Source organism: Nilaparvata lugens, chromosome 2 (assembly GCF_014356525.2).
Source record: "Nilaparvata lugens isolate BPH chromosome 2, ASM1435652v1, whole genome shotgun sequence".
Taxonomy (NCBI): Eukaryota; Metazoa; Arthropoda; class Insecta; order Hemiptera; family Delphacidae; genus Nilaparvata; species Nilaparvata lugens.
In genome coordinates this window covers 92835649-92849214 of record NC_052505.1, presented here as the reverse complement: position 1 = coordinate 92849214, position 13566 = coordinate 92835649, and the positions used below count along the sequence as shown (strand labels likewise).

At 33.5% G+C, this 13566-nt stretch overlaps 2 protein-coding genes across 2 annotated transcripts in view; one reads left to right on the top strand and one right to left on the bottom strand.

Annotated features, from left to right (window-relative positions):
- Window positions 1–4451, bottom strand: part of LOC111053885 (protein transport protein Sec24C) — a 44389-nt gene extending 39938 nt beyond the window's left edge. Inside the window, exons 1-3 of the mRNA XM_039420261.1 lie at window positions 4310–4451; window positions 3353–3581; window positions 516–676 (exon numbers count right to left, since the gene is read on the bottom strand). Coding sequence (XP_039276195.1) covers window positions 516–676; window positions 3353–3566 — 375 coding nt within the window. The 5' untranslated portion in view covers window positions 3567–3581; window positions 4310–4451. The remainder of the gene's footprint in view (window positions 1–515; window positions 677–3352; window positions 3582–4309) is intronic.
- A 61-nt stretch (window positions 4452–4512) lies between these two features.
- LOC111053890 (B-cell receptor-associated protein 31) lies at window positions 4513–5856 on the top strand. Its single transcript, XM_039422128.1, has one exon. It carries the CDS (start codon window positions 5173–5175, stop codon window positions 5839–5841), a length of 669 nt encoding a protein of 222 aa, XP_039278062.1. The 5' UTR covers window positions 4513–5172; the 3' UTR covers window positions 5842–5856.
- Window positions 5857–13566: the final 7710 nt, after the last annotated feature.

The window sequence follows — 13566 nt, the reverse complement described above, 5'->3', positions numbered from 1 at the left end:
AATTTGATATAAATCTATAATACAATAAGGAAAGAAATGGCTTATACACGTAAGGGATAGGAAATTCACGAATGATGCCTCATCTGAACTACTGGACTGAATAATTTGCAATTTTGCATATAGATTCTTGATTTACCGAGGATGGTTATAGGCCTATTTTAAATTCTTCAAGATTTCAGTTTGTCAAGTGTTTAATTGGACCCTTGCGGAGCACGAATCAAATAAAGGGGAGTTTACATTATCTATTTCATTGTGTAAAATGTTAAACTTGAGGAAAGGCACAACAAGTTCATGCCCCAAAACTCTCCAATTTCCAATTTTTATAAAAGCATACAGTTCAAATCGAATTTGTATAATTTGAAGATATAGATACTCAACCTGAGGAAAGGCACACAGGCTCATGTCCAAATCTGTTCACTTCCCAATTTATACTATAAAGTCCAAATCAGATGTTAATAACCTAGTTATATAATCCAATTTATTTATTCATAATTGATTTGATAAAAATAACTTGCCTGTGGAGGTGGTTGTCCATTGATGTTGAGACCAGCCATCTGGTCGGTGGGGAGAGGAGGATGAGAGGAGGGTTGCTGCGGGTGGCCAGGGGCGTCTCCCATTGGCTGAGTCGGCGCATGCGCAGCGGCAGGTCCCGTTGGAGGCCTGGACATTTGCATGCCTGCACAAAAAAACCCATTACGATCTTGGTTATTGGAAAAATGTTTACACTATGAACAGAGATAGTGAGGAATTTGTCCATATTAAGATGAAATAAAGGCGATATTGTCAGTTCCACATAATTTTTTTGGAACTAACAATATCTCTTTCATTCACATTGAAAAAATGTTTGTCTTCAGTTGCAAGGCAGAGGATCGGCAACGATGTTCTCTTATCTTTCTCCGCTGCTATTATCTATCCTGCGCCTCTATACACAAGAAATCTCAATTGCAAACAATACATAAACATTAGTTTCGATTATCCGACCTCCTTTAGTTGAATCCTTACAATGTGCATATGAAACCGGCAAATAAAATGGAATAACTTTACAAGATTTGAAATTCTAAATTATGAGCACGGCTCTAAATAGTTAAATTATATGAATGCTTCATTATTTATTTTTCTTATAGCTTCTATTGACAGAGATGTTTTCGGATTTTCTGCTTCGTCTTTATACTCGGCACTATAAATACGGTTTTTTCATTTTGTATAGACCAATTAAAGACCACAGTAATTCACCATCAACCATAATCCGAAACGCCATCATTATTATTATTTACGTTGGTCTCCCGCTTTCGCCTACAATACTCTTTCATCCTCGCACTCTGGGCGATTCGTCTTTCGAATTGAAACGACCAAGTTTCAATTCTGGGTTCGTCTGGGAAAACATTAACTGACATTAGCTGATTCCGTAGCCCTGCTCTGATTAGTAAATTTTCCTCTGTAATATTTATTTTTGCATACCCTTCTTAGACTCTATAAACCAGTTCAACTTTGATCTCCCACTTATTTTCTTGAATATTTTATTTGTTCATCTTCCGGGATCCATTCTAAACAAATGAGCATCGATCGCCAATCTCCTCTTTCTGATCACTTCCGAAATCTTCTCAACATTAATTGTTGTTCTCAACATTGTATAAATTAGAATTGGAGCCGTTTTGGGCGTAAGTTAGCCTGTGATACTTTTCTGTAAGTTATATGATTCTGAATGATTGAATAAATAAATAAACATGTCTATAGATTTCCTCGTTGCTGTAAGTGAAAATATTATTCTCGTTGTGTTTACCAAAAATCTTTCTTTCTTCTATTTGCAACTTTTCACGGTCTCCCTTTCTGTTGAGAACTAAGCACTCAGAAGCGTACAAAGCTTCCGGTCTTTTAACAGAGTGGTAATGCCTCAGCTTAGAATTTTTTTAGATTAACCTCTTGTAAATATTCTTTGTCAATCTGTAAGCTAGTCTCATTTTGTTTACTCGCTGGTTTACAGAATCTTTCTCAGATAAATTGTCGGCAACAATCTCTCCCAAATACTTGAAGCTTCTAGTCCGTTTTATTCGACCATGGTCCGTGTTTAAAAATTCCGAAGCATTTTTACTATTTGACATCTGTCTTTTCAAAAGAGATTTGCAGCCCGATTTTCTCTGCTTCTTCAAGAACATTTAATAGCTGTTCAGCTGTCTCTGGTCATCTGCAAAGCCCAAACAGTCAATAAGCAGATAATCTTTTCTATACCCAATTCTTAGGTCACTGTTAATTTCAACTCAACCAGCCTCTCTCTCCACGATTTACGAAATACGGTTTATTATAATAATATAGACGTGTGATTTGTTTTATATAGTATTCCATTCAGTTATTGCAAATTTATTACAAGGCTTGGAATTACTTTAGTTTGTGTGAATTATACTAAAAAAATAGTTGAGTTTTTCATCTCTATTTGATCTTCCTGTGCTTTGTTTGGATCGGATAATCAAGCTTACTGTATTGAGTCTGTGTGAGAGTTTTGGATTAGGTCCAAAACTTAGGTTCTTCTGATAAAGTCACTTGTTTGTTATATTTAAAACTACGCGGCAATGGTGAAGTTAGAGATATAGATTCTAAGCCTAAGGTAGTTTCTAGATTCATGGACAATAAGCAGAAGTGATTTAGTATGGATTTTTGAGTCCCTCAGGGGAAGGTCGCACTTAACATGAGGATACTTTTATATTCAGGCTAGATTAACCAGAATATATATTATCATTTGAGCCGTCATTGCGCCTCTCGACTGTTTCGCCAAGTCGCTGATCAAACTGGAAAGCTTGGCCACGTTGTTCTTGCCATCCACACTACGATATAAAAATTTGTGGATGCTCGGCTGGCCACTCGCCTCGACAAAAATCGTAACAAAGGCCTGTGAAGGCAAATAAAGGCGAGCACTTGCAAAGAAGCATCTACACTGTACGCATTGGGCGAGAGTATAGATACGACATAAGGATACAGAGTACCTATAAAGGCACTTGATATATTAAGGACTGCACGGCAATGGTGAGGTTATATTGTTTCTTGAAACATTAACATTTTGTTTTCATAACAATAAATGATTGATTGATCGATTCTAGATTTATGTCTAATAAATGAATTTTTATGGCTTCTATTAGTGGGGTGTCCCATACAGGAAGGTTCCACTAAGCCCGAATAAAAAAATTTAGAGCGTCATTGTGGCCTCACAACTGTAATATATTAGCCAGGACCAACATGCCCATCCGATAACACGAGGGTGACCTGGCTAAAAACTTTTGTTCGTATTCGGGACCTCTAGGCTGATACGTAAGCACTGTAAACACTAGACTACGGATCACACCTTCTTGGCCAATTTACTAACCTTGATCACCCGCCATGGACGGTAGCGGTCTGCTGTTTGCGGCAGATAATCCATTCTGCCTGGCTGGCTGAGGAAAGGCAGCGGGAGGTCCTTGGGGTGCTCTCATCTGATTGAGAGGGGCTGCAGTGAACCCACCTTGTTGAGGTGGTGGGGGCATCGGTCCCCCATACTGACGCGGTGGTAATTGCGATTGAGCTATGTACTGTGGATTCATTATCCACGTTCACTGCTGTAAAAGTGCACAAAAATATCACATAAAAATACTGTTCCAGCTCTTGGCAACGACATCAAGTATAATTAAAATTTATGCTAGGTTAATCATTGGATTGTTAGCTGAGAAAATATATTATTTAATTAATAACATTGTGTTTACCTATATTGAAATACATATGAGAAAATTTAAAAAGAAAAACTTCCTCGGCTATGCTGATGATAAAAATTTATTCAATGAAATCACTCATTATTATAAACATAAATTTATACAGTATTTATCAGCACATATGTTTTCTTTTCAAAGAATGCAACAAACAAACAAAAAGACTTTATAGGCTTTTCTTTGCACAAAATTATTTGGCAAGTAAGCTACAAGACAAATGAGTTATAATTGATTGTATGTTAAGTTTTTATGTTTTATAAAATGTAATGGGTTCTTCAAAATAGCCCAATATAATAAAAATCTGATAAGATACCTTAGCTCCAGAACCCTAACCTAAATACGAATGTACTTTACAGTATTGGTAAATAAAAAAATAAAATATGTTCACCGTGGAATCATGAAACATTGTTCACGTATTTCATAGTTTTCTGTTTAATGGAAATTATTTGACATTTGTCAAGAAACTTCAAATTGGTGTGTCAACGAAAGACCATAATGACAGCTACTTATTTAAGAGCCTCAAAGTATTTACAAACAAAAGAGGCATTAAAAATAAATTATTTGAATAAAGGTTTACTCACCCAAATTTAAGATCAATTAAATTTTACAAAAAGATACCAGCATAATCAATAAAATAGAAAAATGAATGAACCCAACTATTTATCATCTGCTATCGTGCCACGTAAGGTTGTGTTGCACATGCGCAGTGAAAGCCACGTCAAGTCAAAATTGCATCGCTCCCTCACCAAACTGATCATATGTTTGTACCGAAAGGTGTCACAAATACATTCTACCAACAGCAGTAGACTGAACATTAAATAATGAATAATCTATAACTAGAAAAACAAGAAAAACCTAAATTGAATCAGAGTTGGAAAATTAGGTAGAGGCATTATTATATCTAATTGCATGAACTTCTGCAACAAAAGTCTTTTATGTTCAATATATGATCAACTTCATCTCCTCATTTTGCAGCATTTTCTAATTTATATTCACAAATTTATAGTAATAATGTGCTATTAGTTTGAATTAATATTAAATACACATCCCTCTTGCTGAAATAACTTATTTACAACCTTCCTGAAGGTTATGCCGAGTCATCACCTGAGGAGAGGTAAATAATTTTCAATCTATGGTAGTGGCAGTATTGGTCAAGAAAAAATTCTCGTCAGTAGTCAGAGTTCCAAATTTTGATAGTGGGATTCTTGATTTCTTGATGCCTGAATAAATTCTGACTCATGATTAGCGATTACAATTTATAAACCATCTTCAGAACTTTATACCTACGAGTTTGCTTGTGGCTTTAGAACAGTGAATTACGGTTGTATTGTGAGTAGTGTAATATTGTGCAATTTATTCTTCTATTGTTAGTGTGCTCAATTTAGTTCAAGTGCATAAGGTAATTCTATTTTGAACTTGTCCAATCCAAATCACATATTTCAACATGAGTTTGCAGTGGACCTTGATTGCTGGATTTCTATACCTAGAAATTGCAATTGTTCTATTGTTGGTTTTACCTGTAGCGTCGCCAAGACGATGGCAAAAAATTTTCAAGTCGAGATTCATTCAGACATTTTCAAATCAAGCGGGTTGGTATTTTGGACTTGTTCTTGTAATTTTGGTGTTGTTTTTACTTGATGCAATCAGAGAAATGAGAAAGTATTCTACCAACGATCATCCCGAAGGTGCGCACTTACATTTGGATGCTGAAATGCAAGGAAACATGAGGCTCTTCCGCGCACAAAGAAACTTCTACATCTCAGGATTTGCTTTGTTTCTAAGTTTGGTTATCAGGAGATTGACCACCTTGATTTCAACTCAAGCACAACTTCTGGCTCAAAGTGAAGCTGCTATAGCTCAAGCAAAATCTGCCACAACGGCTGCCAGAGATATCATGAGTTCCAAGAGTTCTGGTGAAGCCGCACAGAACAGTACCAATGAAGCTCATGACAAAGAAATTACAGAGTTGAAGGAGAAACTGAAGAAAACCGAAAAAGAGTTGGAGCATTCCAAAAAAGACAAAGAGGCAATGGTATCTCAGTCCCAAGATTTCTTGACTAAGTCTATAAGGTTTTCCAGTCAACTAACTTACAAAGAATTCAATTATCAATAAGCCTTTTCATCAATATATATTAATAGACCTTTATTCCCTTTTCTGATAACATATATACATATTAACAATTAACTAATAGGATGTTGCCATATGATAATCAAAGTAAACATTTATTAAATTAATTATTTGAAGATGAAATTGAAATAAATAAATAAATATAATTTTATTGCCATTCAACTGATCATAGTTACAGACAACGTCATATTCTGATTCTAATTCAACACACAACAAACTTGTGGAGTGGAATGGAGTACACACCATTGTCAGCTACACTATCTTCCTTCAAACTAAATTCCATTACCAAAATCCAACAATTGTTGCAAAAATTACGTTCCAAGATTTTCTAAATTCATGGGAGAAACATAATTTTTCATGACGCATCTGCAATTCAGACTAGGTTACATCTATTGTGCAACATATTATCTGGAGATCTCAATTTTTAAGATGTAAGAGCACTGTACATTAATAGTTACATGAATCCTAACAGATAATATCAGTGTGTCGATACATTTGAAATTTATTATCCTATTATATTAAGCGAGTAATTTCTGTATATATCTGGTTATTTATGTTTTACGGATCCTGAAAACGGCTCTAACGATTTTCACGAAATTTGGAACATAGTAGGTTTATGATATAAAGATTCGATTGCACTAGGTCTCATTCTTTGGAAAACTCGCTGACCGACATTAAAAGGATAATTTATCCTTGGAAAACAGATGATAATTTCGTCGTCTCTCGATAACAGAAGATGCGTGTGCCTGTGAGGGAGAGAGACAGAATTATTTCCAGCTGTGTAATCATAATCAATCAGCGAGAAATTTTATCTAGCTAGACAATTTAATCGATTTGATCAACATAATCTGATTTGTTGACATGACATGATAATCCTCCTAAACTAGAGTAGCCTATATAATAATTTTTCAAGTTGATCATTATTTGACAATTTCAAGTGATTAGTGAGTGTTATTTTGTTATTTAATTTGGTTTGTATATAATCTAAATTATAATTTTTTTGTTTTCAAATGTTTGAACAGAAAATTTAACCTGAATTCAAGTGTATGGAACATAACCTACTTTCTTGACTATTTATAGTGTATAAATCAAAATTCGGGAAAGAAACAGTTTGGGCTGTGCTGTTATTACTTCCCCAATCATTTTAAAGAATTGTGTTTGGTTTATCAAAAGTCAATAAAAAAATAACGAGGGAAGCTCGGTGCCCCAATATTTATATTGATGGAAGTTCAATGTTTTTTGAGATAGGCTACCTAATTGTACTAGAATAGAAATTATTAATAATTATGTTTGGCATTAGAATAGAATTGATTGCATCATGAAAACATACCCCTCTACCGCGAATCAGCCTCCACTCTATCTCTCCACCTCATCCTTGGCCTTCCTCACCCTCTCGTCCCACCCAGATTCATATCCTGCATCTTCCTACCTAATGGTCCTACCCCATCTGTAGTCTGAATGACTACAATGATCTGAAATATCATTAAGTTATTCTCATTGTATACTCTAAACAAAACTGTCACAAGAGTGATATTATCTTTTATTTTTTACAGGAAAAAGACTGCAAACAAGTTAGGAGGCAAGCTATTCGGTAATCTTCAATTTTCTATCGGAGATCTAGCATTTCGCACTGTTCGTTTTCATGCTCTTAATAATCTCTCTTGTATTTTGCCCACAAATTCTCACATTTGTTTAATTTTCATGTTGTTATATGGTATATGAGTCTGGGGTTTGTTTGTTTCACAGTATAGAAATTTAATGTAATTAATTGTGGTACAAAGGGAAATGGATTATTTACTAACAATCTTATTCCAAATTGCATTATCCCATTGTTTTTTTTTTAAGAAAATGACTCATAGTAAAATCTTTTTGTACGGTAGGTTATTTAATTATTGATAGTGAAGCTAAAACTTATTAATTGAAACAATAATAATTATCGGACAGATTATTAATTGATTAAAATGTGTTTCAATTTGATTTTCTACAATATTTAATACTTGATTTTTTTATTTCATGCAAGTCGCAAATAGTGAAAATTGTATTAGAATGTGTTGTTAAAAGATAAACAATGGAGTTTATAAAGCGATATTAAAAATATATTTAATCAAATTATCAACTATTTTGTAGGATGCGGAGAAGTGATATTGATAAATTAATGATTTTTTTAGTTGAGAAAGAAGTATAGAAAATTCTTTAGCCCTTTAAAGTTTTAAAAATAGTAAGCTACTTTGCTGGATAATTTTTGAACTTTTTCCTAATGAGTGATTGTTATTATAATATCGCAATTGATTGTATTGATTGGCTTTTCTCAATTGTGAAAACTTTGAATTATAACAAAATCCACTTACTAGAGAAACTAAGATGATGCCGTTAAATCACATAGAAGAATATCTTATTCTATCTTTTCACAATTTGCAAATTTACAAGTATATGAATTGAAAAATCTTATTCTTTGAAGATAATTAAATTTGTTCATGAAAACCAACTGATTTTACTTCCTTCTTAGAATTAATTTAAATTTTAAGGGTTTTGTAATTGGGTTACGTCTATGTAAAACATGTTAACTTCATCTAGTATACATCAAGATACTGAATTATTATTTAATTATTTGTAAAAAAAAACTTGTAAAATTATGGATTGTATATAATAAAAATGAATTTCGTTGTTCCATAACTTGCTTCAATTGTTTTGAATCATTTAATGGTAGACCAGATCTGGGTTCGAATATTTCAATCCTCTCACACTTCAATCAATATTTCAATATTGATTCTCTCAATATTTCAATCCTCTCACTCTCACTCAAGGTATTCTACTATTCAGTTCAAACTACTGAACTAATTTTGTAAGCTATTGAAAGTGATTAAGATCCTATTCATAGTCAGGAGCTGTGTTTCTCAATGCTATTACGATACAACGTTAGCTCCATAGTTGTGAATCTTGAAGGAAGTCTAGTTTGCATGCAACTAAGCAGACTGCAAGTATTTTTAGATCAGCTTCAAAGTAGGAGTAGGGTATCCCAGCTATTAGCACAGTCTCGCATTCTTCTCGGTAAAAATAAAACCCAGATTCATTTGAATAAGCCAAGAATTTCCACTTTACTCTCGAATTGCTGCCATTATTCTATTATGGCAATACAAATTATTCATTGGTGTCTCAATATATATCACTTCATTTTATTCTATTACGGCAATACAAATTATTCATTGTTGTCTCAATATATAACACCTAATTAATTCTTAATACAACTTATTGTGCAGAATTTGCACTGATTTCTAAAAATGAATTATTCATTGGTGTCTCAATATATCACACCTAATTAATTCTTGATACATCTTATTGTGCAGAATTCGCACTGATTTCTAGAAAAAATTATTCATTGGTGTCTCAATATATCACACCTAATTAATTCTTGATACATCTTATTGTGCAGAATTCGCACTGATTTCGATTTAATCTCTGAGAATAACATTAATAATAATTGATAATATTATTGGTTATTGAGGTATTCACACATTTGACGTCTTTTAATGTGTGAATAATCCCATAAGATCAATTATTATTGTATTCTATTCCTGCCAAGCAGATCATAACATAATTTGTTAGCATGGCTTCAATGTAACACAATATTATCATAGAGAAAATATAGGTAGGCTAGCATAATTATATGATATATGCTATTATTTAGTGCGGTTTTAATTTATTCTCAAGACAATTAATTATGGCCGGTTTCCGAGCTCGGGATTTAGGTAAGTTCTAGACTTAAACAGCTGGAGTCAGAAAATTTACTTTCCAAAACGGGGCGTAGTCGCAGTAATAGTAACAGCAAAATAAATCTTTATTCTCTCATTTCTCTATAATTGGAAACGTTTTTCCCTGACGAAATGAAACATTCCTAAATAGTGAAAAATAGCTGAAACTCTACACTATTTTCTCTTTATTTTATTTTGAGTTCAATTTTCTAGTTTTTCGAAATTTAATTCAAACGTGACTATGACAATGACTGCGACTAAGCCCCGTTTCGGAAAGCCAATTTTCTGACTCCAGCTTTTTAAAATCTAGAACTTAGCCAAAACCCGAGCTTGGAAACCGGGCCTTAGTCTTTGAACTGAATCAAGACTTACAAGCGATTCAGAGATAGATATGATGCAATCTATTTTCGAGGCTTATAAGGTTGTCAATATTGAATTAATCAGCCAAAATTGTATAGATGATACAGAGATGTATTTTATACATTTCATACTGAGATGATTAAGATATATCATCAAATCAATATTAATAATAATATCTTGTGACCTGGCTGGCTGAGGTCTGGTGTCAGAATTTTCAGGTCGCACCTGATCAATTTCAGGGCCTCTGACCTGACCTAACGACTGTTTTTGAGAAGCCAGGACTGACGACTTAACGTGTAGATCCAAAACACGTGAGAGGTTAGAGAAAAATATCAATGTCAATAGAATGAGAATAATATTAATTGAACGAAATTCCAAACAAAAGATCAAATCAAATTTTTATGACGTGGCCTATACTTGTTTTATACTTGTCGTTGGCAATAAATGGATTTGATTTGATCTTGAATCATCTGACAAATATTTGCAATGTAGCCTACAGTCCTCAGAGGATTTGGTAGTATTTATTTGGAATTTCGTTCAACTAATATTATTCTTGGACAGAGGAGTATTTTTCTTAGTGTAAGTTGGAAATTTCCAAATAACTTAGCAGTAGTCAGATTATACAAATCGTTCTCAACTTAATATAAATCTATGTAATGTTTAGTCCACACTATCGCCAAGTCGCTGGCCAAGTTTACCACGTTAGTCTTGCCATGCACACTGCAATGTGACCATTTGCGAATGCTCGGCTGACCACTCGCCTTCGCTCGACAAAAATCGGAACGATGGCAAATAAGCAGCCATCTACACTCGCGCTCGTCGTCATTTGTACGCATTGGGCAAGAGTGTGGATGCGGCATAACATGAATGTTGGCATTGGATTTTCGTTTTATAATAATTAATTCATTAGCATTTGAATAATTGCAATATCTCAGTATTTTCATCTGTAGACTGGCTGGCCGCTATGGCTTTGTATAAAATGAGCGCTGCTATCCAGAGATTGTCAGTTTGGTGTAAGGGTAAGCATTCCTGACCGGCAATTGGGAGGTACTGGATTCGATTCCCGGGCTGACAAATAATTTTTGAATAGTAGCGCTCATCGAATTTCCATCAAGCTGTTTTACCCTGTTGTCAATATTTGCAGTAGCAGAAGTCTTCGGGGTGAATTACAGCATTTAATTTGGATTTTCGTTTAATAATAATAATTAATTCATTAGCATTTGAATAATTGCAATATCTCAGTATTTTCATCTGTAGATATAAGAAGTTACTTCTTCTGGCATAAAAATGGAGTGAAGGAATTGACTACTTTTGATCAGCTCTTGGCCGTCTGCCCATGAAAACTATGCTCTATTTATGAAAAGTAGAGGCTCAAAAAACAAGACTTATATTGAATAAATTATAAATTAGGCCTACAGTGACAAAAATCAGAAGTTCTGCAACTTTGATACTATAGTCTGTTTATCGAAACGAGATACTTCAGCATAACGTTTGCGTTTGTATAAATATATATGTAATGACTCATATAAACTATTAATAGCTGATATCAGCTACGATTGCTTGTTAATTAATAAGATAAGCTGACATGAGTCATTACATTTTTAATAACACAAGCGAAAACTTGATGATGTCTCTCCTTTCAATGAACTATAGATGAAGTTTGAATAATTCAAAATTATTTTAACAATTAAAAATCGTACGGAAGTGTTCAATCTGCTACAGTCGAAGTGCAATACAATTTGCTATACATATTGTTGATTTATTATATTAATTATATTAATAATTTTATTCTGCTATATTACTAGTCCAGTCAAGAAAAGATTATATAGAGGGAAAAGTTTGGAAGACAATTTTTGACCCCGCAGTTCTGTTTAGGGTAGTAAGGAGGTAAACATATCAAAAGTCCCCACCCCTACCCCTTGTGTTAAGGAAGTGGGGGTGGTTCAAAGGTACCACCTTTTTTTGGTTTCTGGCATGTAACACGAAAACTATAAAAACACTGCATTCTCATCGGCTACTTTTTAAATTAATAAGAACAATATAAAAAATCTTGATAAGTAGGTACCCTTTATTTTTTTAAACACTTTAAAATAGTTCAACAACTAGTTTTGGTGATGACACCATCGTCAGGTTATAAAATAAAATTAAATTTTATAGATTTTATAAATGAAATTTTATTAAATTTTGTAACCTGACGGTGTGATTACCGAAACTAGTTGTTGAACTATTTTAAAGTTTTTTTAAAAAAATAAAGGGTACTTCAAGATTTTTTATATTGTTTTTATTAATTTCACGAAAACTATGTATTTTACCGATATAACTGTTATATACAAAATTAAAGCTTACATAATTTCCTACAATATAGACTACATCATCTACAATATTTCATCTTACAATTTTTTCTATATCTTCTTTAATTTTCGAGATATCCGCTCTTGGAGGTGTATCATTTTGAAAAAACAAGTTTGCCTCCAATTTTTTTTCGCTCTTATAACTTTTTAAAAATCGATCGGAAAAATCCATTCTGATTATGAGCTTATAGAGCATTGAATTCTCTTCAATTTGATGCATTTCACACTTATCTCCAGTTTTTCAACAATAGAACAAGTGACTAAAGAATTTGAAGGGAATGTTTTGTACACAATTTTTGACTTTGCAGCTTTGTTGAGACTAGTCAGGAGGAGAAAATATCAAAAGTCCACATTCCTAACTCATTTGCTAAGGGGTTTAGAAGTAGCATTTTTTCAGCTTTTTGCTTCCACGCTCATATCTTGAGAACAATACGTTAACTATTCAAAAATGAAGCTTGATAAACTCTCTACACTTTTTCTTCAGTGGAATTTTGTAATATTCCCAACAGTTCCCGAGATATTCGCTCTTGAAGATGTGCAATTGTTGAAATAACAGGTTTTTATGCGGGTGTTTTGCTCTTTCAGGGCTTATAACTCTCCAACAATGCATCGTAAATATTAATGCTTATCGTAGGTTTGTAGAGCATAAAATTTTCTTTGAAATGATGTATTATTTCACTATTCTAATTTTTCGTTTCATTGTTATAGCACCTTTAATATAGGGGGTAAAATTTTCAATATTGCAACAAATGTCAATTCAGCAGTTCCACACCTTCAACAGAGGGAGTTGAGATGCGCCCTTTTGCTATGTACACATACTAAATAGTCCAAATCAAGCTGCAAAGTCAAAAATTGTGTCACAGACACCCTCTTCAAATTTCATTGTCGAATGATCAAATTGTTGCAGCATTTAAAATTTGACAAAAAATGGTACCTTTGAACCACCTCCACCCCCTTAGCACAAGGGGTAGGGGTGTGGACTTTTGATATGTTTACCTCCTTACTACCCTAAACAGAACAGCGGGATCAAAAATTGTCTTCCAAACATTTCCCTCTATACCCTCTTTTGAGCATTCATTGTCTGGACTAAGTTGTATGTTGTAACATTTAAAATGATTTGTAAAATTATAAATTATTGTAACCATGTTACCATAGACGACAAGCCTAGTAACAATTGAAGAATAAAATCTATTCATCAATGTTGACCTACAGTGTGAATCGATCTTGACTGTCTATGCTTGTTCTCTATT

Excerpts from the sequence above, each read along its gene's own strand:
- LOC111053890 (XM_039422128.1), top strand. The coding sequence starts at position 5,173 with ATGAGTTTGCAGTGGACCTTGATTGCTGGATTTCTATACCTAGAAATT.